This window comes from Orycteropus afer, unplaced genomic scaffold (genome assembly GCF_000298275.1).
Source record: "Orycteropus afer afer isolate SDZICR_OR568_19922 unplaced genomic scaffold, OryAfe1.0 scaffold00067, whole genome shotgun sequence".
Classification (NCBI taxonomy): Eukaryota; Metazoa; Chordata; class Mammalia; order Tubulidentata; family Orycteropodidae; genus Orycteropus; species Orycteropus afer.
The window spans coordinates 7,922,311-7,949,085 of NW_006921654.1; the positions used below are offsets into that span (position 1 = coordinate 7,922,311).

Here is a 26,775-nt window from a genome sequence, read left to right on the forward strand (position 1 = left end):
GAAAAAGCCTGAATAACTCTGTGCCAGAAACCCTCTAGCTGGTAGGATTATAGGCAATTTTTATTTTAGTTGTTGAGTCTTCCTGTACATATCCAATTATTTTTTAAAAATAATGAATTCATACTACTTTAATCAGAAGCAGTTATTTAAAATAAATGTAACATCATGAGATGCCAGATTGAAGCTGTAATGGACCAGATGGCGTGTTGGCACCTCATCTCCTCACTGTTGCTCAGCAGCCCAATAGCAAGAATGGAGATACCAGCACTGAGATGTCTTGAGAGGGATTCTGGAGAAATTAGTGAGGAGATGGAAGAAGAAGCACTGAAGGTGGTTAGTTACAGGTAGTGTGAGAAGGTGTCCAGCTTAGCTGGGCGGGTGCCACCGCATGGGATGAAGGTGGGGAGGATGATCTGTCCCCCCGATGGATAGAAGGGGTGGTTATATGCAGTCAGGGAGTTAAAGCCACTGTTGGGTGAGAGGGGGTGCTGCTCCAGATCTGGGCAGAAGATCTCAGCTTTCTGGTGATTCAACCAGGTCAGAAGAGAACCTTTCAGGCCAGTGATGGACAAAGGAGGTTGGTCTTCTGTCTTCAGGATATGACAGAAAGTGACCATATCCTCCGGGTGACTCAAGGTGAATGTTTAAGCTAGTCGTTAAGTAAATACTTCAGCCATCAGGATGCAAATACTCAAATAGCTGGTTGAATTGCCCCGAATCCTTTGATGTACCAAGGCTTAGTAATAGTTGGCAGTCTTGCTTTTCTGTATTGTGTTCATGGGTCTGTTTGCTGATCTGTGGGTGACTCTGTCTATATAAAGTAAAGAATCTGAGAATCTGTTCCTCTTGAGTACCGGCTCATCTCCTCCAACACCCACAGAGTGGGTTACTGAACTGAGCTGTGTTTCCAAACTCCTGTCTCCTTCCTCTCCTGCTCCGTGACTCCGCTGTAACCAGAATACTGAGGTTGGTGTGGATTCCCTGTAGAATGGACTGAGCTGGCTGTTTTCACTTCCTGGCTGATTTATGTTCATGCTGGAAATAGCACAGATGCGCTTATTAGCAAACACAAAGCCCAGGCCCTGGACGATTCTCTGGGCTTTCCGGGCAGTGGACCTCCTGCAGCACAAGGGCCCAGTCCTAGCGTATGTGTTCTCTGACCTTGCCACGGTTACAGGAGAATTCTTAAGGCTGCTGGGAAAATGCCACCCATCAGACAGAATCTCAACTATTTATGGTTTAATACTTACTGACTTACACGCAACAGCAATATACAAATACTGTTATTATATCAAACATGGAATGGAATTGGATATGGTTCTCCAGTGGATTCCAAGCTAAACAGATAAGGGTTATTAGTTCTTGGCCACTTGAAAGACGTTTCTCTTCTTCTAAGAGTCTGGGTTGCCTTTGGGGCTTTTTTGACGAGGTGAGTTTAAAAAGGGGATAGTTTATTTGTTGCTGTGTGTTTTTCTCTCCAATATGATTTAGTCTGGACTTAGCAACACCCACCCTCTGTGGGTTAGCAGGGTTCTTCTTTTCCAAGGTGGCTGCCTTTGGGAATATCTCCTTATATTTAGTCCTGCTTTGCACCAAGTTAGGGAAATCTGCCCAAAATTGGGATCATGAGCGTCTTGGGTAATGTCTTGCAGTGTGATAGTACTTGAAATTCTGCCCAAGTTAGAATGATCATCTGCTTGTCCTCTCCTGCTAGAGGGCTATACCTAGAAACTTCTGAGTTGGAGAAGAGGAGGGTGAGTTTTCTGTTCCTATCTGTCTGTAACTTGCTGTTCAGCTTTGTAGCCTTCCTCCTCTTATGAAGCTGTGCCTGGAACAAATTTCACGTGAAGATCAAAGTATTCATTATCAAGATGGGTTAACTGTTCATAGGTATTTTTGGAAGTTCAATGTGTGGAGTTTTTACATTGGACATTTTTAACTTTTATTTTGACATAGTTTCACATGTATAGAAAAGTTGGACGAATAGATCAAAAAATTCCCATATACCCTCACTCAGACCCCCCATAAGCTAACATTGCCACATCCTTCCTTCTTCCCTCCTCTCTCCCTCTCATGCGTGCATCCATCCATACATCCATATACACACTCATAGTTTTGAAAAACCACTTGAGAGCTGAGACATCATCCTTTTACCTCTAAATACCTAAGTGTGTATTTCTCAGAAACAAAGATATTTTCTTATATAACCATACTAAACCAACAAACCAACCCAATATGCTGCCGTTGAGTCGGATCCAACTCATAGCACGACTCCTCCTTGGGTTTCCAGGGCAGTAGCACTGTGGAAGTAGATTGCCCAACTTTCCTTCCGAGGAGTGGCTGGTGGGTTTGAACCGCCAGCCTTCTGGTTAGCAGTCAGATTCCATAGGTACTATGCCACCAGAGCTCCTTATAACCATACTACAGTTGACAAAATTAGGAGATTGACTTTAATACACTACTGTTAGCCAATCTGTAAACCGTACTCAGATTTTGCCGGTTGTCCCAATATGACCTTTATAGGGAAAGAAAACCCTCATTATTTGTTCCATTCATTTGCCATGTTCCTTGAGTTTCTTTAATCTGAACTAGTTCTTCATTTCTTCTTTCTGTTTCATGACGTTCATAGTTTTGGAGAGCATAGGACATTATAGGGGATACTGTGTGGTTTAAAATCAGGAAACGTGTGTGTCAGGGTTGTAGCCTTTCATCATATTTACTCAGTTTATATGCTGAGGAAATAATCTGAGAAGCTAGACTATATGAAGAAGAACTCAGCATCAGGATTGAAGGAAGACTCATTAACAATCTGAGATATGCAGATGACACAACCTTGCTTGCTGAAAGCACAGAGGACATGAAGCACTAACTGATGGGACTACAGCCTTCAGTGTGGATCACACCTCAACATAAAGAAAACAGAAATTCCCACAACTGGACCAATAAGCAGCATCATGCTAAATGGAGAGAAGATCGAAGTTGGTAAGGATTTCATTTTACTTGGATCCACAGTCAATGCTTAGGGGAGCAGCAGTCAAGAAATCAGATGATGTGTCGCACTGGGTATCTGCTGCAAAAGGCCTTTTTAAAGTGTTAAAAAACAAAGATGTCACCAAGAACTAAGGTGTACCTGATCCAAGCCATGATATTTTCAGTCACCTCATGGGCATGTGAAAGCTGGACAATGAATAAGGAGGACTGAAGGAGAATTGATGCCTTTAAACTATGGTGCTGGAAAAAAGCATTGAATATATCATGGATTGCCGAAGACTGAACAAACCTATCTTGAAAGAAGTACAGGTAGAGTGCTCCTTAGAAGAGAATAGTGAGACTTGGTCTGATGTACTTTGGACATGTTAACAGGAGGGATCAGTCCCTAGAGAAGGACATCGTACTTGGTAGAGGGTCAGCGAGGAAGAAGAAGGCCTGAACAAGATGGATTGACACAGTGGCTACAACCGTGGGCTCAAACATAGCAACGATTGTGAGGATGGCGCCGGACCGGACAGTGTTTCATTCCGTTGTACGTGTCATTGCTATGAGTTGGAACTAACTTGACGGTACCCTAACAACAACAGCATAGGACGTTTTGTAGACTGTTCTTCAAGTTGGATTTGTCAGATGTGCCCTCATGATTAGATTCAGGTTTTGCGTTTTTGGCAGGAATACCATGGTAGGAATGTCATGTTCTTCTCAGTACACCCTATCAGAGGCACACACTGTCTATTTGTCTCATTACTGTTGATGTTAACTTTGATCAGTTTGTTAGCTAGTGTCTGCCAGGTTTCTCCACTGTGAAGTTACTATTTTCCCTCTGTAGCTAGGAGGTATTTTATGAAGAGATACTTTGAGACTGTGTAGCTGTCCTGTTCCCTCTCGAATTTGCATCCACTGCTTCTGGCATCCACTGATTCTTGCCAGAATGGACCGTTACTGTGATGGTTACCAAACGGTGATTGGCTGACTCCATAATTCTTCTTTGCATTTATTAGTTTGCTTTCTACTGTAAGGAAGAAATTTCACTTCTCCCACATATTTATTTACTTATTTATAAAAGTAATGGAATTATGATTTCTTATTTTATTCATTGTATTGTCATCCTTAACTCTTATTATCCTACTCAGATTGTCCCATATTTGGCCAGTGAGAGCCCTTTCAACCTACTCTGTCTCCTTTTGGCATGTCCTCATTATTCCTTGAGTACAACCTTGGCCCAAGAAGATGTTCCAGGCTCAACGTGAACTCTTCTTGCCCCAATCTAAGAATTGGCCATTTCTCTAAGAGCCCTGGTTCCATTTAGTAGAGAATGGTTATGGGGGTGCAGGTAGGGGGTGTTATTCCTTAAAGAGAAAATTAAAGAATTTCCTTCCCCGCTACGTGTGTTAATCACTGTACTCATTACTTTGTTCTTCCCATTGTTTTATCAAGCACCTCTGGTATCTCAGATGTCAAGGATCCAGGGCTGAGTGAGACATGGTCCCTACTCTCAATCTGCTCACCATCTAGTGCAGAGAGAGACCAGCCAGCAGACAATCACAGCAAAATTACAGTGTGTCACCATATGCAAAATGCTATGGAACTCCAAAGGCTGTTAGTTAAAGTTGGCTGATTAACCTAATTGACAACCTAGGAGTGGAAAGAATCTTCATGTTTAAAAGGACCTGAGAGGCTGCCCAATAGGACCTCCTGGTCAAAGCAAAATCCCCTTCTGCTCCATTCATGAAACCAGGGCGCTCAGTATTTCACAGAGTAAGCATTCCATTTTGGAACGTTGATAACCTTGTGAAAGATTGTCATTTATATTGAACCAAACTCCAATTCCTTATAAATTCCCTTCATTACTTCTAGTTAAACCCTGGAGCTAGACAGAAAACATATCTAATCCTCCTTCCTCATGGCAGGCAGGCAGGCTAGCCGGGCTGCTTTCATGTAGTTGAAGATAGTTGTCCTGCCCTGCAGTGGGCTTCTCTTTTTGGGGTCAGAAGCTGTTGTGGTTGGCCTTTCTGACAGTGCTCCAGTTTGTTCATCAGTATCCCTCTTGGAAGATTCCCAAAGGGGGCATGGCATTCTTCATGCAGACAGAGAAAATGGTGAGTTCTGAAAGCTGTAAGTAGCCCTCTAGTGGGTAGAGTTGCTGGGCAGTGCAAATGGTTTAGGTAGTTGATGACTGACTGAAAAGTTGGAGGTTTGAGTCTGCCAAGCGGTACCTGTGAAGAAAGGCCTGCTGATTTTCTTCCTAAAAGTCAGCCATTGGCATAACATACTACACAAAACAGTGCTCTACCTCCTGTTCTGGCAAGTAGCAACTGGGATCTTAAAAGCTGGCAAATAGCCATCTAGATGCAACGGTGGGTCTCTCCTCGTCCAGAGCAAAGAACAATGAAGAAAAACAAAGATTCATGGAAACAATAGTCCTAATGACTGGTACACCATGTGATCTGCAGCCTATATGACTATGAGACCAGAAGAACTAGATGGTGCCCAGCTATCACTGTCAACCACTTGGAGGAGGATCTATGTAGGAGATCCTGGATAGAGAGGGAGAACAATATGGTACAAAACTCAAAATCATTTGGAAACAAAAAAAAAAAAGGGTGGTGGTGGGAGGGGGACCAGGTTTACTAGTCTGATAGGGCCTGATGGAACCACTGAGACTATGGCCTCTAGCTGCCCTTCAGGTCTGGCATTAAACCCACACCTGTGGCTTCCACCCAAGCAGAAGGCAGGCATATGAGTTTAACATTTACCTGAGGTACATACACTCCTTGGAGAGAACAATCACGGGAGAAAGAAGGGCTATTTAACGCACAGGGAGACAGACAGCTCAGGGGGCAGGAGTGCATGGAGGTAATTATCGGGAGGAAGTGGGAGGGGAGCTGTTGCATTGGGGTGAATTGTGGTTAATGTCATGAGACAAAGCATATGTGAACTGCTATGTGGAAAGTGAATTTGCTCTGTAAATTTTCACCCAAATCACACACACACATAAAAAAAGTCAGCCATTGGAAAAACCTATGGAGCATAGGGTCTGACATGCGTAGTGTCACCATGAATGGGAATGGACTTAAAGGCAACAAGTGGGTTTTGTAGTTCTGCAGCCAGAGATCACATTTCCATCTTGGCCTGCCTTGTCACCTTTTGGCTTTCACTGAATTGGTACTCAAGTGAAACCTCTAGGCATTTTTCTCATGAAATTCTGTTAAGCCATGTCTCTTCCATCCTTGGTTGGTTTAGCTGATGGCCTAAACTTAAACATAGGGCTTCATATTTATCCATTCTGAACTTCATCTTGTTAGTTTGGGCCTGTTGTTCCACCTTACCAAGATCTTTGCAGTCTTAATTCCACCATCTTGCTTCTTAGGTATTCTTCTCAGCTTTATGTGCTCTGCCAGCTGATGTGTATGCTTTGACTTGTTCCTCAAGTTGTTCATTTTAATGAGCAGAGCAGGGCCAGGCAGAGTTCCATGCACGTCAAGAGACACATTAACCTCTGAGTCGACACTTGAGGGACGGCAGTACCCACTGCTACCGAGTCGATTCCAACTCATAGCGACCCTATAGGACAGGGTCAAGCTGCCCCATTGGGTTTCCAAGGTTGTTCATCTTTATGGAAGCAGACTGCCTTATCTTTCTCCCATGGAGTGGCTGGGGGTTTGAACCACCAACCTTGAGTTAGCAGCTGAATGCTTTAACCACTATGCTACCAGAGTTCCTTAAGTACCTATAAAATCGGCCAGACTTTATTATCTGACATATACTTTGCCATCCTGGATACAGGAAATGATAAGCGTTGAGATTCCTTATTAAAGGTAGGAAGTATTCTCTACTATATTTCTCAGATCAGTGAGTCTAAGATAGGCTATTTTCCAGTTAACTTTATGAGAATTTTCTTGCTGAACCGGCAGCTAATTGCTAATTCCTCAGGTTCACCTTTTATTTTTTCTAAACATTTATTCAGTAACTGTTGCATCTGTTCTAAAACTGTGAGGAACTTGAACTAAATAATCAAGTTCTTTTAAATATGATATCATTACTTTATCCAAAATGGTATGCACATGGTCCCTTCACTCTGTCCCCTTCTCTTATTTCATACTGCTTCTGAGTGTTTTTCACCACTTCCCATTTTTGTTTGTTAGCTGTGGTCTACCCCCTTCAGAGAATGTGAGCTGGTACCTTTGGTCATCAGTTCCCCAGCGTCTGGCACAGAGTGAGTGCTCAGGAAATGTGGAATGAATGCATTTTACTCATTCATGCTTTCCGGATTCGACCTTCCTTTCTTGTAAAATAATCAGGGTATTGGACCGACTGTCCAGTTCCTTACCCCCACTTCTCCCTCTTCCTTTATCTCACCCTCACTCCTGTGTGAAGACACCCAGATAGGAAGTACACTTGAACTCTCCTCCCGTCTCCACTCCCTGACAAGAAATGGGTGTGTGTAAAAGCTGACAGTGTTCTTTTATATCACTGTCTGGTATCACATGACCTTAGGACAGTCCCTGGGTATGTAAGAATGAATTCTAATGCCAGATGTAACAATGTGTAGGGGTCCTTTTTGAGGAATAGACAGTAATGAAAAGCCCAGTAGAATAGCCAAGAATATGGACTCCACAGCCAGACTGCCTGGTTTTGTTGTTTGGCCTTAAGAGTTCTGGTGAAGAAGTGGTTAAAGCTTTTGGCTGCTAACCAAAAGATGGGCAGTTCGAACCCACCAGCCACTCTGTGTGAGAAAGATGAAGCAAAGATTTAGAGCCTTAGAAACCCTGTGGAGCAGTTGTGCTCTGTACTGCAAGGTCACTATGAATCAGAATTGACCGAATGGCAGTGAGTTTGGTTCCCTCTGGTTAGCCTTAGGCCGGCAGCCTCAGTTTTCACATGTTTAAAATGGAAATAAAAACAGCATCCTAGAGTGCTTATGAGGATCAAGGAGACACCCTTCCTCACAAGCCTTAACACGGCACGCACGTAATGCGTAAGTCATGGCTGTGATTATGATGATTTGAATCTTAAAAAGCTTTGGGAAATAAAGGCACGGAGGAGGAAATGAAGTCATCTTCACCTCATCCCCTAGAAATCACCGCTGCTAAAATGTTGACATGAGTTTCCCCTGTTCTCAGGCACATGTTGGTTTACCAGCCTGTGTGATCACTTTCCCGTGCCTGGAAATATTTTCCTCCAGAAATGATTTTTTTTTTTTTTTTTTTTAAAGCAGCCTGTGACACTTGAGGCACTGTCATTTATTTAGCGAGGCCCGTTTGGGGCAGATTATTTCCACTTTTCCCCTGTGTTATAACTGCTGGGATGAGTAATCTTACATACATCCTCGTGTGGCTTGTGTGGCTCGTGGGTTGTTTCCTTAGAATGGGAGGATTGCTGAGCCCAAGGGCGTGAGTGAGCAAGCCTTGCTCAGGCTTCTGATGAACACTGTGGAAGTACCTTTCAGAAAGTGGTACCCAGGGCGCTCCCTCCAGCTGGGCCGCGGAGCATCTGGAGGGACGAGCATCTCCTGCCTGCTGGACGTCTGTCTTGTGATGCCACATGGTCGTAATGGAGGCAGCAGTTTCTCGCTGTCTCTTCTCTCTCTTTGTTTTTCTCTCTGTCTCCCTTGTTTCCCTTCTTGGTTTTCTGCCAAACAGCCTCTTGTGAGAGGACCGCCTAATTAACCCTGTGCTAATTAACAATTTAAAATTACACAGTGCGACTGTTCATGTTTAATTCGTGGGGAGCTGGAGCAATAGCAGGGACCCCCTCCTCTTCCTAATAACTGCCCCCCCCCAGCTTCCCTGTAACTGTTGCATTTTACGCAGTCTGTCTCCTTCAAGGAACATGATAAAACCACCCTACATCTCAAAAGACCGCCCCAGCCTTTAGAATCCAGTTGTCTTTTTTATTTAAAGAGGGAGATGGATGAGTTAGTTTGAGAGTCACTTGGTAGAGTTTGAGTATCTGAAACAATCTTTGAAAAGTAAAGGCGGATATTTGCAAAGATAGAGTGGACTTTGTAATAGTTTCCAAGGAAAATATAACTTGTGAGGGGAGCAAGTGGGGAGAGTTCTTGATGGAGATAGTCGAGTTTTTCTGTACTAGATTGCTTTTCAGATGGCAAATGTAGGTGCTAAGCAGGGAGAGAGAAAGGAGGAGGAGAAAGACAGGAGAGGAGATGGGAAGAGAGCACCCACTGCATTGCTTCCCTCTAATAGTCTCAGTGGAGAAGGCTGTGCTATTGAAATCCGAGTCCTTAAAACAAAGCAAGACAATTTATGAAACATTTTGAGTTTACTGTTTGGGGTCACATCTGGCAGAATTGAATGCTTCAAGGACTGAAGGGAATTTGAGGGTGTCACCAGCAGAAGAGAGGCAGGTGCAGGAAGTATTGAGGGCTTGTGCCGTGTGAACTGGCCCCAGAGGGAGGGAAGGACATGGAAGGGGTGCAGAGATGGGGGGAGCCCTGAGCACCTGGCGGGCTTACATGGGTTGCTGGGCTGCCTGTGAAGACGCTGGGACCTGCTGGGTTCCCAGGCTGCCCTCTGTAACTGAAGATCATTGATTTTACGGGAAACCATGTTTACAGACAGAATGCTGATCGACCTGCCCAGTTGACTTCTGCCTCCTTAAGTAAGAACTACCTTTTTCTTATTGACTGGCTGATAAACAGAGCGAGAGATAGCAGGCTGGGTGGGAGAGTGGTGCATGCCCTGAGGCCCTCTCGCTGAAAGAGTTCAGGGTTAAGAGCTTTCTTGATCTCTGGGCTCTGATCCCCTCTTGTTCACCCTCATTCCCGCACCCCTCAGAGATGAGCGGGAGCTAAAGAGTGACCTTCCCTAGTTACCTAGCAATCCAAGTGCCATGTCTACGTGAGCTGACAGTATTGTGAAGAAATTGTGGAAGAGTTTCTCCAGCTTTAATGCACCTCACTTGGTGATCTTGTTAAAATCTAGATTCTGCCCCCACAGTTTTGGAGTGGGGCCTGACAGTCTATGTTCCTCATCAATCTCTGCTGGTCCAGGAACCACCCTTGGAGGAGCCAGATGATAAAAGGCTACCGTTGTCATGCCTGGTGTGACTTGAGAGGCTGGCCAGTACAGGCGGTGTGGATGCTGAAGTGGGGACCCTTCTTCCCCACTGAGTTCTGAGTGGGCCTCCACAGGTTCCCTCTCTGGGGTCGGCGTCAACACCTTGGAGGTCATCTTTCTTTCAGTGATGGGTACAGTGGTACCTTGAGCCCTTCTGCTTTGGAATAGAAAACCAAGTGTGGCCAGTTCATGAAGTTCCAACCTCTTAGCTGGATAATTTGTGAAGGAGGAGGAGGAGGAAGAGGAGAGCAGAGAGAAAAGCCCACCAATTAATTGGTAAAGGCTTGCAGATTTCTCTTCCTGGCCCAGGCTGGAGAGGAGATTGGCTTTGCTGTCGATAAACAAGTCCCTGGTGCAGCATCAAAGCCCTTCTCCTTTATCAATCGTGGCCTCCCCTTCCCGCATGTTCCTGTAACTTACCAAGCATTTATGACATTGATTTTACAATCGGGCTGTTAACCCTCCCGCCCCTTCAGGCCTGCTAGCCTTTTGGGCCTGAGCTGTCAATCAGGTGTCATCCAGCCAATCAGGCCTTTCTTCAAGAAGAGCCACCCTGGATTCTCACCTGTATCCCAGCTAAGCCTTCTGAGCACTTGCTGTTTGGTTTGGTTCATTTTATCATTTTGTTTAAAAATCAATATGTCTTTTCTGAGGCACATGGAACTTTGTTGTAATGTTGTTTGTGGTTATAAGTCACGAGGTTTGGCATGTGTATGTGTGTCTTTTAAATAAAACATGACCCATTCTTCCAAAATTCTTCTGGTAAACCTGTCTTCCCTGTCATTTCCCGAGGGGGAGCTGTTGGCTTACTGTGCAGGCAAGAATCAAGAAATGGGGGGGAAAAAAAAAACAAGAATGGGAAGATGGGAGGGAGCCCAAACCCAGCCAAAGCCCTCATGCTTTGAGTATGAATGAGATTGTGGATGGGGAAGCAGCCAAGTGTCCTCCAGGAAGGAGGAGCTGGGGGAAGAGGTGGCCTGGGATTTGCAGGCGACAGATCAGGCCCATGCAGGGCGCTGAGCCGCTTGTAGGAGCTGTGCCGGGAGGGATAAATGGCCTGTGATGGTGTTGCCACAGGAGCAGAGCAGCGGCGGACGATCTGATGCCTCTCTCCCTGGGGATGCCAGGTCTCACAGGGCAAATTCAGCTCAGTGGCACTTTGGAGTCGGAAACGGAAAAGCCCCCGGGCCGAAGGACAGCTGCTCCGGCAGTGACTAATAACTAAGAGGCAGGCGTGGAATGGGACCGCTGAGCCCAGCTGCCATCTCCAGCTCACTACTGAGAGCCTTGCTAGCAGAAGCCACCAAGCAAGTGGTGAACGGGCTCAACCCAGACAGGGAGAGGTGGACCCTGTGGGGGGACGCGGAGTCTGAGAGGCTCATTTCATAGCTGTCAGGCTCAGGTTTTCACTGAGGTGTTCCCAGTCCAGAGCCAGCTCAGTCACAGACCAGGGTGCTCTATGGGTTGGGTTGAGGCAGTGGGACTTTGGAGACCAGCCTTGTGGTTCTGTTTCACTGCGGTCAGGATGACACCGGGCCTGTTGTCGGATGTAGCTCCTCTATGTTGCTGCTCATGAAATGAGACGAATGCTCCCTGGACCTGGAGCAGAAGAAGGCAGAACCCACCCCCACCCCTCCCCGTGGAAGGCTGACAGTCTCAGCACCTTGCCGGGTACGCCCAGGCCTACTACACACACACCCCTTGAGCTGTGCGGTTCTCACACGCTTTTTGTTGACTTCGCACGCTCAAAACACGGTCACTAAAAACACCGGTAGTGCTTCTTCTGAATCAGTTGGTATATCCCAGCCCAGGTTTACCATTCTTTAGGGGGTGCTTGATTCTCCCCCGCGCCCCATCCCTCTTGCTGGCAGCTGGGGCTCACGTTCTGTGTTGGCCGTCTGTCGTGATGATGCAGTCTTCCCTCTTCACTGTGGCTTGTCTCCCTGTCGTGGTGGTAGCACTGTGCTCGCGAAGGATGGAGGTTGGAACTGGTCCTCAGGGTCGAGCAGCAGCCCATCTGAAGACAGAGGGATTCTCCTTACTTCCCTTTCCTCCCGACCTCGCTCATGCTTCCATCCTGGCCGTGATGCTCACGAGCACTGCCCACTCTCTCACGCAGGACAGCTTGGGTGACCACTGGGGTCTTAGCTGTCCCCCAGGCCCGTCCTCTGTAATGCCTGGTCTGTGTTGTGGGTATGGACAGAAGCCCCTTAGAGAGCTCCGTGTGGGACCTGAACCTTGGCCCTCCTAACCTCTTTCCTTTCTCTCTCTCTCTTCCCCCTCTCTCTCCTCTCCCCTTGCCTACATTCTTCAGGTCCGATCCGTACTGGGTGCAATGAAAGCTCCACGCAGGCCTTACCATGGAAGGCTGTGACTCGCCTGTCGTCTCGGGGAAGGACAATGGGTGCGGTCTCCCTCAGCACCAGCAATGGACTGAACTCAACAGCACCCACCTCCCTGACAAACCCAGTAGCATGGAGCAGCCCACGAGCGAGAACCATGGGCCCCTGGACGGCCTGAGGGCCCCCTTCAATGAGCGCCTTGCCGAGAGCACCGCCTCGGCCAGCCCTGCCGCCGAGCCCGCTAGCAAGGAGGTCAGCTGCAACGAGTGCTCGTCCTCCTTTGCCAGTTTACAGACCTACATGGAGCATCACTGCCCCAGCGCGTGCCCCCCACTGCCCCTGAGAGAGGAGAGCGGGAGCGACACCAGTGAGGAGGGGGACGAGGAGAGTGATGTGGAGAACCTGGCTGGAGAGATAGTCTACCAGCCGGACGGCTCGGCCTATATTGTTGAGAGCCTGAGCCAGCTGACCCAAAGCGGGGGCGCCTGTGGCAGCGGGGCTCTCCCTTCACTCTTTGTGAACTCTCTCCCCGCCGCAGGGGGCAAACAAGGGGACCCTTCTTGTGCTGCACCAGTGTACCCACAGATCATCAACACTTTCCACATAGCCTCATCCTTTGGGAAATGGTTTGAGGGCCCAGACCAGGCTTTCCCGAATACCTCAGCCCTGGCGGGGCTCAGCCCCGTCCTGCACAGCTTCCGCGTTTTCGACGTGCGACACAAAAGCAACAAGGATTACCTGAACAGCGATGGTTCTGCCAAAAGCTCCTGCGTATCCAAAGATGTTCCCAACAATGTGGACCTGTCCAAATTCGATGGCTTCGTGTTCTACGGGAAGAGGAAGCCCATCCTGATGTGCTTCCTGTGCAAACTCTCCTTCGGGTACGTCCGCTCCTTTGTGACACACGCCGTGCATGACCATCGGATGACCCTGAGTGAGGACGAGCGGAAGATTCTTAGCAATAAGAACATCTCCGCTATCATCCAAGGGATTGGCAAAGACAAGGAACCCCTTGTAAGTTTTCTGGAACCAAAAAACAAAAACTTTCAACACCCTTTAGTTTCCACAGCTAACCTCATAGGCCCCGGACACAGTTTTTATGGAAAATTCAGTGGCATTCGGATGGAAGGGGAGGAGGCTGTCCCAGCCAGCTCTGCCACTGGCCCCGAGCAGCCCCAGGCTGGTATCTTGCCCCCCAGCACCCTCTTGAACCTTGGTGGGCTCACCAGCTCGGTCCTGAAGACCCCCATTACCTCAGTCCCCCTGGAGCCTCTGGCCTCCAGTCCTACCAAATCCTCAGAGGGCAAGGACTCTGGGCCAGCAGAAGGAGAGAAGCAAGAAGTGGGTGACCCGGATTGCTTCTCTGAGAAAGCAGAGCCTGTCGAGGAGGAGGTGGAGGAGGAGGAAGAGGAGGAGGAGGAAGAAGTGGAGGAGGAGGAGGAGGAGGAGGAAGAGGAGGAAGAAGAGGAGGAGGAAGACGAGGGTTGCAAAGGACTCTTTCCGAGCGAGTTGGATGACGAACTGGAGGACAAGCCCCATGAGGAGTCTGGGGCTGCGGCAGGTAGTAGCAGCAAAAAGGACCTTGCTCTCTCAAACCAAAGCATTTCTAACTCCCCCTTAATGCCTAATGTGCTCCAGACCCTGTCGAGGGGCACAGCTTCTACTAGTTCTAATTCTGCTTCTTCCTTTGTTGTCTTTGATGGTGCGAACAGGAGGAATCGTTTAAGCTTTAACAATGAGGGTGTCAGGGCCAATGTGGCAGAGGGCGGCAGGAGGCTGGACTTCACTGACGAAAGTGCCAATAAAGACAATGCCACAGCACCAGAACCAAATGAAAGCACAGAGGGCGAGGATGGGAGCTTTGCCTCCCATCACCAGCACTCGGGCTCCCTCTGTGAGCTTGGGGTTGGAGAGTGCCCCTCGGGGAGCGGCGTGGAGTGCCCCAAGTGTGACACGGTCCTGGGCTCCTCCCGCTCGCTTGGTGGCCACATGACCATGATGCATTCCCGTAACTCGTGTAAGACCCTCAAGTGCCCCAAGTGCAACTGGCACTATAAGTACCAGCAGACGCTGGAGGCGCACATGAAGGAGAAACACCCGGAGCCTGGGGGCTCGTGTGTCTACTGCAAAAGTGGGCAGCCCCACCCTCGGTTGGCGCGAGGCGAGAGCTACACCTGTGGTTACAAGCCTTTCCGCTGCGAGGTTTGTAACTACTCCACAACGACCAAAGGCAACCTCAGTATTCATATGCAGTCCGACAAGCATCTCAACAACATGCAGAACCTGCAGAACGGAGGGGGCGAACAAGTCTTCAGTCACACGGCTGGCGCAGCGGCGGCTGCAGCGGCCGCCGCCGCCGCCGCCGCCGCCAACATCGGTAGCTCCTGCGGGGCGCCCTCGCCCACCAAACCAAAAACCAAGCCCACCTGGCGGTGTGAGGTGTGCGACTACGAGACCAACGTGGCCAGGAACCTCCGCATTCACATGACCAGTGAGAAGCACATGCACAACATGATGCTGCTGCAGCAGAACATGACCCAGATCCAACACAGCCGCCACCTGGGCCTCGGCAGCCTGCCCTCGCCCGCCGAGGCCGAGCTCTACCAGTACTACCTGGCGCAGAACGTGAGCCTGCCCAGCCTGAAGATGGAGAGCGCCGCCTCGGACGCCCAGTTCATGGTGAGCGGATTCCAGCTGGATCCCGCCGGGCCCGTGGCCGCCATGACGCCTGCTCTAGGTGAGGCTGACTTCCTGTTTGTTCCTTTCACTTCTGTGAGTTTCATTGGGGGGAATTGGAAACAGCCAGCCCTGTTGCTTTGGTCCCTTTTTCTGTCCTTCAGTTACTGCGTGTATATGTGAGTATCTAAGTTCGCTGGGTTTTGTCTGATATTTTCTCTCAAGAAGCTGGGATTCGGTGTGTGCCTGTGGAGGATGTACGCATTCTGGCCGCACTTCTGGCCGGGATTAAACTTTTAAGTGTTTCCTCTGGTTTTTGGCGAACGCTCAACCTTTCTTTCTGTTCCATTCTCTCTTTCTCTGTGTGTTCCTTAATTTGTAAAATCGCCATAGTTATTCGAAACTTTTTGGTTTCATTAAATATTTATTGGAACTTACAGGAAATGTAGCTAGATTTTTAAGTGGGGAAACTCGTCTCAAGAAGAACTAGAAACCATAGTATGTTTTATTCAGATAACTGAAGGCTGGTTCTGTGCTGAGCTGGAAACTACCCTAGGACTTCACAGCGTTCTCCAGTGCATTTGTGAGAATCTCCAGGGAAGAGACATGGGTGGCTTTTTTTTTCCCTCCCATCTTATTTTAGGTGAGTTTTTGCTGATAACTGTAGTTTGGAATTGGGAATTAAATGGCCTTAGGGACAGTGTAATGAGTGGCGTGATAGGGGAAACGGGAATGAACCAACAAATTTATACATCAAAGAATGATCGTTGCTAATGGAGCTTTTGTTGCCATGAAACTTGGCCCATGACCAACTGAGGGAAGTTGGGGTGGCTCTATCCAAAGACCAGGTCTTACCAATTAGCTTAATACACGTAGAACAGGATCGAGACTTTGAGAAGTTAGATGCTGAAAACTGTGAGTCTTGGGTGGAAAGAATCCCCCCACTTTGAGGAGAGATTCCACGGCAAGATCATCCACCAATCAGCCTTCATGAAGACGAGGGTGATTGTTGGGTCACCCCTGCACCTACCCACTCCTTGTTTCCGTGCGGCCCCGCCCCTTGCCCGGTCTTCATTCCCTGACCTTGCTAACCTCTTGGGACTAGCAGTGACAGCCAATTAAGTAGTATCGCATTACGGACAGGACAGCCGTTAACAACAACAGCAGTACTGACAAGGGTGTAAGTTGTTGGCTACAACAAAGTGTGAGCAAGTACCTTTATTCTGGGACGGTTTAGGTTAATGCCAGAGGAGCAGACTTCACTGGTTTGCAGGTCTTTTTCTGTGTGGTGTTTCAGTGCTAACTGTTGCTGATGAGTTCTATTTCATAATATTTAATTTAGTTTCCTGCTATGTATTTAAATGAGTCCCTGATACTTTAATCATGTTTTCTATTTTGAAATATTTACCTGTTCATCCCTTATTACCAAACGATTTGAAGATGTTTTACCAGCTGGGGAATCATCTAATCTATCTCCATAGGTAGCGTGGGCATCAGTATTATAGGAAATAGAAGGAGCCCTGGTAGCACAGTGGTTAAGCGCTCAGCTCCTAATTAACTAAAAGATTGGAGATTTGAACCCACCCAGCAGCTTCAAGGAGCTCTGATAGCTTAGTGGCTAAGGCACTTAACTGCTAACCAGAAGGCTGGAAGTTCAAACCCACCAGCCACTCCTCGGAAGGAAGGCTGGGCAATCTACTTCCGTAGTGATACCGCCTTGGAAACCCAAGGAGCGGTCATTATGAGTCGGGATCAACTCGATGGCACATAACAACAGCAACAGCAGCAGTTTCAAGGGAGAAAAGACCTTGCAGTCTGCTCCCATGAAGATTACAGCCCAAGAATCCCTGTTATGTCCCATGAAGTTGCTAAGAGTTGAAAATCAGTTTGATGGCAAACTAACACCAGCATCGGAATTAGGGTTCTCTGATCTCAAGGCTTAAACCTTGAGAGCATTATGGATGAAGTTCTAACCCCTGTACCTGTGAATATGACTGTACTTGGAAATAGGGGGTTTCTTTTGTTATGCCAGGGAGGTCATAAGGGGGTAAGGGTGGGTTCTAAACCTCATCACTTCTGAGTGTTGTCTTATAAAAAGAGCAGCCTGGACATGGAGACATACACAGGGGATGACAGACGCCAGAAAAGTCCCGGGGCTACCAACAAGGGAAGATACCCCCCAGCCCCACCCCACCGATGCCCTGCTTTTGACTTCCAGCCCCCAAAACTGTGAGAGAATGAATCCCTGTTTTTGTAACAGCCAAACTAGGAAGCTAAGATGGAGAGGCCGAGTTTGAAGTAAATTATATTTAATTGATGGAATGCCACACACTGGGCAGCTGATAAGAACAGAAATGATAAGAACTCTCTCACAGTTCTAGAGACTGGACATTTGAGATCCAGGATGTCAGCTGTGTTTATTCCTTCTGAGACTTTGAGGGAGTCTGTTCCATGTCTCTCTCCCAGCTTCTGGTAGCACCAGGTGCTTGTTGGCATGGAGCTGCATTGTCACATGGGGTCCTTCCTCTCTCTCTGCCTCCATGGATCTCCTCTTTTTTATAAGGATACCACTCATAGAGGGTTAGGACACACCTTGCTGCACTATGACCTCATGTTCACCTAACTGATAACACCTTCACATGTCTTGTTTCCAAACATGATCTCATTCACAGGTACAGGAGTTAGAGCTTCAGCATATGTTGTTGCATAGCATCATATCTTTCTAGAGGGACACAACTTAATCTAGAACATAAATGAGCGAGGATGTAGGTGATAATGAAGACGTGGAAGGCAGATGGGTACCTATGAGGTCAAAGTGATACATTTTATTACCTTAAAAATGGATCATTCTTACTGTGGCTGGAATTGAGAGGTGGAGACTTATTTTCCTTTTGTACCAAGTGTTTGTGAGTCTATGGGGCATCATGAGCTCTTGAGCATTATGGCTGATGCTTAAGAAATAGATGATCAGAATGCATCCCTGTGTTGGAGACACACATAGAAGACCCACACTTTATTTCTTAAAGAGAATAGCTCTCTTCCTTCTAAGGACTTTATCCTAAGAAGGGCTCTTGAATTTCCAGGGTCACTGTTTATTGGCTGAGGTAAGTCTTTGGAAACCTCCAGTGCTATCCTGAGGCACTAAGGGCTGTTGAGTTGGAGTGAAAGCCACAGTCCTTTATACTGGAGCTTTAGGAAGTGGAAGGACTTAGAATTTAAGCAGTACAGTCTTGGTAGGAGAAACCAATATCTGCAATGAAGAGAGGGGACATTCAGGTCTAACTTTGCTGTTGATCTCCCAACTTCTTCCTTAAGTCATTTAAAAGAGGGTTGTAGGAATTATTAGATATTGCTGGGTGGGATATCTATGGTATTTTTTTTTTATGAATTACACTCCTGCTTACAAAGTTACAGAGTCCACAGGTGGTACAAACAGGTAACTCACTCAACTACTAACTGAAGTGGCATTTCACATCTGTCCGGAGGCAGCTTGGAGGCAAGGCCTGGTGATCGGCTTCCAGAAACTCAGCTGTTGATAACCCTGTGGAGCACAGTTCCACTCCAACACACATGAGGTCGCCATGAATCAGAATCGACTTCACAGACACTGATTCTGAGGGTGCTTCCTTGCTGGAGACCTTTAAGGAGAGGGTCAGCACCTCTTAGTCTGGTCCATTTGGATCTGGCATTCTTTGTGAACAGGATATTGGACTTACGGCCGTGTGAGCATCTCTCCAACCATTCCTTTAGGTCCAGGAGTTGAGCACCACCCTGAGGGAGGGGCTGCTGCGGGACATCTGTGTGTTTTCCAAGCAGCCACTGGATCCTTGCACCAGGTTGAACAGCTCCTGTGGGTCTACCTTTGATTCTAGAAAGTGTCTTTGAGCCTTTGTGCTCTGTGAGTCTATAGGTGGGTTCATGTGTAAATTTCCCATGTTACAGTTAGATGCCTTTCCACTTGGGAGTCACCATGAGTCCAGCAGGCTCGATGGCAACTAACAGTAGCAAAACTTAGGTGTATATGGGGAGATAGGGGGCTCTCCTCTTTCCAGGAACATGCATCCAGTGTGGCCTGAGAGTGAAGACCACAAAGTCTTCCTTAAAGGGGCTGTACTCCTAACTTAACTGCCTGTGGACTGGGGGTTTAATTAGCTCCTTCTTTGGTGATATAGTGGTTAAGGCATTTGGCTGCTAACCTAAAGGTTGGTGGTTTGAACCCACAAGCCACTCTGCAGAAGAAAGATGAGGCCATCTGCTTCCGTAAAGATTTATAGCCTTCCAAACCTAAGAGTTTCCAGGGGGTCGCTAAGAGTTGGAATCAACTTAATGGCATTGAGTTTGGTTTTTGGTTTGGTGAGTTGTGTAGGATTCTTGATTGAGGACTGGCTTCTCTAAGGAATAGTTCTTGAAGGAAGTTTTAGCTTGCCTTTCATCCTAATTTCACTACTCCTCTGCTCCTGCCTTTGGTTTGTGTTTCTTTTTAAGAGCTCGGAGTGGGAATAGGGGCTGATTGCTTTTGGGTGTTCCAAGGACCTCTAATTTTCATTCAAGTGTCCAGCAAGTGATAGCTACGTTTCTCTTTACAGTGATGCCTATGCACTGAGATCCAGTGTAAAAAGCGGAGAGGGTTGATTCTTCAGGTAGTCAGCATCAGGAACAAATACATGTTTGGTCCTTGTCTTACCTTCTGGGCACTTTCTTCTTTTACTGAACCCTGAGCATGTTTCCCGATGTCCCTATTAAGGGTGGGAGTTTTTCAACTCCCCCCCCCCCCTTTTTTTCCCCTCCTTTGTCCTAAGAAAAAATGTCTTAGTTATGGCTCCTCTCACCAGGGGCGATGGCAGGAGAGTTGAGGAGTAGGAATCTACCTCCATCTTCTGGAATGTTCCTGCGAAAAAGATTTCTGTGGCCTGCCTAGCCCGTCCACAGGCTTCAGACACGACTGATCTGTTGAGTGGCATCTGTACCACTACCTCGTGTAGCATACATAAGAAAAAACATTAAAAACAAAACAAAAAAGATCTTTTTTTTAATTAGCCACTAACATGAATTCTCATCAGTCATTAAAAAAAAAAAAAAAAAACCTCAGCCCAACTGCATGTAAAAAAAGGTCAAGTTTAAATATCACTTGGGAGGGAGTGAAGGCAGACATGATAGCTGAAGTGTGCTTTGTATTTAGGGGTGAGGCAAAAAATAGAAGCCGCTGCTCAGCTTTCTGCTTGACTCCACGCTTCTAGATAATGGAGGGGAGGCTGCTCTGTCCAAGCCTCTCTCGTAATGTAAATAAGAGCCTGATGCATTCATTTACCATTAGTGAGCGAGCATGTTTCTGGTCTGTGCAGGTTGGTGATAGATGGAACGAGAGTGGGGCCGGGGAGGGAGGTGCAGACTTTTCTCTGACCCTTTTTCCTGTCGCACAAGTTGACCATTGCGTGTCACTGCCCGCCTCCGTCCACTTCCTGCACATGGAACACCTTGACTCCTTTGTTACCCCTGCTTGGCACAACAAACATTTGAGCAGCTCTGTCGAGGGCTGGATGCACTGGAGGTTCAGAGAGGAGAGGCCAGCCCCCTGTGCTAGAGACACTGACCCTGACGGGGGCTGCTGACCAGTATGTGGCTGACTCTGTGACAGAAAGTGTGACACACACCATGTGGGGTGTGTATGTGTATGTGTGTGGTGGCTCAGAGAAGGCAAAAGATGCAGTGACTGGGGAGACTTGGGGGCTGATGTCGATAGCATTAACGAGCCAGTAGGATATTGGCCGGAGGGGTATGGGGAGGAGGGAGGAGATCAGTCCCGAAATCTTTTCTTGCTTTTCTTTTAAAATAATGATTGATTGTGTTTCTGGTGAAGGTTTACATAGAGGTTTAAGTTCCCGTTCAACAGTTTCTACACAGGTGGTTCAGTGATGTCACATTCTTCACAACACGTGGCCATTCTCGTTACTTCTACTCTGGTTGCTCCATTTCTGTTAACGTCATTCCATCCCGAAATCTTTGATGCAGATTCGTGCGGTCTGGTGCAGTAGCCACTAGCCACATGTGGCCATGCAGATTAAAATGAAATGAAATAAAATGAAGCATCCAATTCCTCAGTCGCACTGGCCGCATTTCACATGTTCAGTAATCACAGGCAGCTAGTGACTGTCGTATTGGACAGCACATCCGTTATCGGAGGACATTCTAGTGAACATCTTTGTCTTGGGTCAGTTCTGGGCAATGGTTCACCATAAAGACTTGACATCTTAGATTGTACTGTAACTCATTTCTAGCTTTTTTGGGTCTTGCCTTTCAAAGTCTCTTGTAGCCAGTTGACGCTGCTTGTTTCTGTCTTTTCTTGGATCTGAGTGAGGTGCTGAATTGAAATAGTCAAGAAGTTATGGCTTCTAAGTGTTATTTTCCTAAAGAAAGAAAACATTAGGCCTTCCACAAATCTCAGAAAGTCTGTGGGAAATACTGTGTACTTTTCTTTTTTTGTTTTTCTGGCTAGTAACAAGCAGAAAACACTTGCCCTCTAGTTGACTTGACTCATGGTCAAAGTAGAACTGTGTTCCATAAGGTTTTCAAGGACTCATTATTTCGGAAGTAGATTGCCAGACCTTTCTTCTGCGGTACCTCTGGGCCAGTTTGAATCTCCATCCTTTGGTTAGCGACCGAGTGTGATAGCATCTTGCAAAACTTGAATGTAAACTTTTACTCCTTGAATCCAAGTTGAAGTTGGTGGAGGGCTGGGTCATGCCTCACTTGTGGCACTGGCTGTGAGCCTGACCTCTGACTCTATCTCTTTTTCACTCTGTTTCCTCACAGTGGGCGGTGAGATCCCCCTAGACATGCGGCTCGGGGGTGGGCAACTGGTGTCGGAGGAGCTGATGAACTTGGGTGAGAGCTTCATCCAGACCAACGATCCATCACTGAAGCTCTTCCAGTGTGCCGTCTGCAACAAGTTCACCACGGACAACCTGGACATGCTGGGGCTGCACATGAACATGGAGCGCAGCCTCCCGGAGGACGAGTGGAAGGCTGTGATGGGGGACTCGTACCAGTGCAAGCTGTGTCGCTATAACACCCAGCTGAAGGCCAACTTCCAGCTGCACTGCAAGACAGACAAGCATGTGCAGAAGTACCAGCTGGTGGCCCACATCAAGGAGGGCGGCAAAGCCAACGAGTGGCGACTCAAGTGCGTAGCCATCGGCAACCCTGTCCACCTCAAGTGCAATGCCTGTGACTACTACACCAACAGCTTGGAGAAGCTGCGCCTGCACACTGTCAACTCCAGGCATGAGGCCAGCCTGAAGTTGTACAAGGTAGGACCTGGCTCCTCGGGGTCCAGGCTGTTTGGGAAGGGGGTGGGCTAGATACTGGGGAGAGGAGATGGACAGTCTGTGCCATGTCTGGTTGATGGATGGTAACCTGGCACTGCAAGGGGATCAGTACCCACTGGATCGTGACACTGAGATGTGATGACAGGGTGCAACTGATAACTTAAGGTTCTTTTTCTGGGGTGCCCCGTGTTGGGGGGCAGGCTTAGTTTCAGCAGCCCAATCCGTCCCATCATTCTGCTCATCCCTTGGCGGTCTGCACTCACGGTTGCTGTTTCTCTTCCTCCCTTACCCTCCCTTGGCTTCTATCCGCACTGTGTTTCTCTCTTTCATGCTTTCTGCTCTCCTATTCCCTCACCCTTTTTCTGTTTTCTCTCTCGTGGGTGCCCCTGGGATGGTTCACGCATACAGTGCTTCAACAAATATATGGAGCACACCTGCTGTGTACCAGGCATTCTTCTGGGCACGTGGCTGTGTAAATGCGCAAGACAAAAGTCCCTGCCCTCATAGAGCTTCCACTCTGCTTTCTTTTTTTTGTTGGAGGTGAGGAGAGATCCATGGTAAAACCAGTGAGTAAATGATGTAGTGGGCTGGATGGTTGGTTGTAGATGCTGTGGGTGGAAAAGGGCCAGGTAAAGGGAATTTTTTTTTTTTTTTTCCTCCTCCTCTGCTTTTGTTGCTCTCTATCCCCTTTCTCCTGATTTTTTTTGGGGGGTGTTCTCAGGAACCTCATCTTCTTCCCCCTTCCTTCCTTTCCATTCCTTCTTGCTAACCTTTTCCTCTTTTCCCCCCAATACTCAGTCCTGCTCTCACCTCTCTAGACAGTAACAGGGGCGGGGACGTGTCCGGATACTGTAAATAGTCCTTTCACTTGCGCGGCAGAATTGCTCCAGACGTTTCTATTGATTTTCACTGGACTTAAAGCCTCACCTTTTTCTCTAATCATCCTATAATGGCTTTAGTATGAACAATCAGGTGCAAATCGCCATAAATCTTCTCAGCCCGTTCCACACACCTTCTGCTCTCTCGCTCGCTCTCCATCACCCTCACTTTTCTTATCAGTCTCTTCTCTTTCCTTTTATACCATTTTCCATGTTTGAGGGCTAAACGTTTAGTTCTTGCCTATCATGAACTGGTTTAATTCCCTTCTGACTCATCATAATTTAGAACAGACTCCAAATAGGGAGGACTTTTGATTCTTTCCCATATTAATCTCTGCCTAGATAGGTAATTATAACTTATTTTGTAATTGATCATGCCCAGGATGGCAGGGGCCTGTGTATTCAATGTAACATAGATGAGAAGCTGTTTTAGGGAAAGGAGGAGAGACAGGAATGGGGTAGCAGGTACAGAATGTTCTGGAACTGGCTGCTGACTCCACTTATGGATGGATTGGAGTGGTGCAGTTGGGAAGGTCTGGACATCATGCCACCAAATGCCTTAATCTAAAGTGAGCAAGAACATCAGTGGACCAGGCTCAGTTTTGTGCCACCATCGAAAGAAAAGTCTCTTTGCTACCAGTTTAAATTGGAGGTCTTAACTGGTCCAGATCAGGTCAAGAAAACCTGATAGAAGCCAGTGGAAAAAAGAATTTCTAAAAGACCTGAATGACTGAGGTTAGTACAGAACACCCAGCTTGATCATGGAAAGTCAAGTCCAGCTCTGATGAAGGTAGTGTGGAGGGACACAAAGTCTCCCTTTCCCGTCAAGCAAGACTTGTCCTTTTGATAATAAAATGCACGTGGTGGTGGTGAACCCTCCACATTGCATCCTCTGTGGGATGGAATCATGAAGAAGAGGACATCAGGTATTTGGCTTTGCTTTTCCGAAGGACCTGAACTCAGAGGCTTCACTGAGAGTACCCCTTTTGGGGCCGAAAACCATGTCCACAGAGCACACCTTGAGGTGATTTCCAGGGTAGGTGTGAGGGCAATGTTTTATTATTGGGCTTCTAAGCAGTGAGCTCTGGTCACTTATCCTCCTGGGCCCGAATTCTCTCACCTTTTTTTTTTTTTTTTTAAGGTGGAGGAAATGCTTGCTCAGAACAGCCATAAGTAGAAGGGTCATAACAGTTGGGACATAGGACAGAGTGTGGAAACTGGCCCCTGATCCCTGATGGAGAGGTGCTGAAATAATGCATTTGTCCAGCAAGTCCCTGGGGGTGATGAGCCAAGACTTCCGGGTAGCAATCCTTGCATCAGGAGCCATGGGTCATTAGTCTGGTCTCATTAGTCTTTGCGTAATGAATGTCCCCCTGCTCGCTTTGCCTCTGCTGCGGGGGCAGGAGCTCTTCTACGAGGCCTTGTGACTGAAGATGGTCCTCATTCCAACATCGCGCTAAGCGCCTTTGTCCCTCACTCTGATTGAGAGAAGCTTCTCTTACCAGTGAGGAGCCTCCTCTCTTAGGGCTTTGTTCATCCAGCTTTTTGGGTGGGGATTGGAGTGAGTTGGAGACTGAGTTTTTCTCTCGGCCCTAGTGTGGCCTGTGGTAGATGGAGATTGATTGCATGTTGTTTCTCCTCTTGCTAATGTCATCCATTAGCCCGGCACATGCATAATCAGTTTAGAGCACAGTTAACTGGGTGTAATCGAGTTCTTCACTGTCTGCTGGAGAAACCCGCTCCAGATGCTGCTGAGCCGGGGAGGGCACCCGGCTGGTCACCCCCTCCCCACACTCTGTGCTCAGCCCCTCCCCACCTCTCCCACTCCCCACAGCAGCCCTCAGCCCTGGTGCCCCCCCACCAATCACTGGTCAGTTATCCATGATGGCTCAGGTGGACACCCCAACATTGATTTCACTTCTGTATCTGCTGAGGTGGCCATGATATGTTTGGCCTCATACTGGGTCTGCCTCCCTCTCTTCCCACAGAAGCTGTCTTCTCCTTCCTTCCTTCCTGTTGGAATAGCAAGCAGTAGTGAGTGGCGAGTCCTTTGGCCACATGCTGATCCAGAGTCCTACCTTTTGGTGTCATAAATGCCAGGACGTACGTTGCTGGATAGGACTGGAACTTCCTGAAAGTGTGAACTGCTTTCTGTTCTGGACGTGGCAGAGGGTTAGGCTACCCCACACACAATCAGTGATAGTGTGCTGGTTACCTGGAATTGTCTCGTTTGAATTATTGTCCGACAGCAGCTTTTAAATCAAGATTGATGTTCAGCGTCTGCTTCCCTCCCGCCCTCTGGAAGTGGAGTGGAGGGGAAAGGGTGGTGTGGGCTGGACAGTCCTGGTACTAGGTGGAAGCGCTGTTTCCTTCTCTCTGGATTCCCAGGCAATGTGCTTGTGATTGAGTTCCTGAGGGGTTTTGCTTGTTTTAAATGATGTCCAGCTCTGGTTCAGTCCCTTGTGGTCACATCCTCTCACTCGCCATGGTCACTGACTCACCGGGAAGGCCAAAAGCTCTGGTGAATCTTGGCTGGGCTCCTGGCTTCTGTCTTTACTGAGTGTTGTGGAAAAGCGCCCTGTTTCTCAGCAGGGCTGAGCTCCAGGACATTAATTCTGCACCTTTCTGCTGTCACTTGTAAATGCATCACTCCTGTTTTAGAGGCTTGCACCCTGACCCCATCTCCCACCCCCTCCACTGTGGAGATGCAGGGTGTTCTTGCTCGAGAGATTTAAGGATGCCTGCCTCTGCTCTCCTCCATGGTGCTCTTGGATCCTGAGTCCAGGATGGCTAGTGTTGAACTCAGCACAAGCTCAGCTGCATTCGTCTCAACCTCCCCGTTAGATGGCGCTGATAGTGAGCTCTCTGAAATGCGCAGTAGTTTCTGGTTGGAGGAGGAGGGGTGCAGAAAGTGCTGTTGGAAATCAGTGCACACCTGCCAACTATTAGAATCTGGTTTTCACTTTGATGTTTTTCTTCACCTGAGAGTCATTGGCATGGAAATCCATCAATTTTAGCAGATAGATTAAGACCCCACCAGAATCTATTACTCAAACAGCTCCCAGCTGAGGTTCCTTTGATTGGGCCAATACTGAAGGCTTCATATTAATCTTAAATTAGACACAAAGAAAGTTTTCAACCAGGGTGTTGGGTCTGGGCCACATGTGAGCTGCCTTGTGCCAGCGATGCAAACAGGAAGCAGGAGACCATTGTTTAAGCTAACTCTAAACCCCATTGCCGTCCAGTAGACTCCAACTCAGCAACCCTCTAGGACAGAGTGGGATCGCCCCATAGAGTTTCCAAGGCTGTAGTCTTTATGGAAGCAGACTGCCACATTTCTCCTATGCTAAACTGAAAAGAAAAAATGGCTGGTGAGTTCAAACCAGGAACTATTTTGTTAGCAGCCAAATGCCTTAACCACTGCACTATTGACATGCTAAACTGAAAAAAAAAAAAAAAAAAAAAAAAAACCCACCAAAACTTA

General features: G+C 47.6%; 1 protein-coding gene across 1 annotated transcript in view; it reads left to right on the forward strand.

The window, feature by feature from the left end:
* Positions 1–12,430: 12,430 nt before the first annotated feature.
* The window catches only part of ZFHX3 (zinc finger homeobox 3), a 240,024-nt gene continuing 225,679 nt past the window's right edge, over positions 12,431–26,775 (forward strand). Inside the window, exons 1-2 of the mRNA XM_042780869.1 lie at positions 12,431–15,149; positions 21,899–22,395. Coding sequence (XP_042636803.1) covers positions 12,431–15,149; positions 21,899–22,395 — 3,216 coding nt within the window. The remainder of the gene's footprint in view (positions 15,150–21,898; positions 22,396–26,775) is intronic.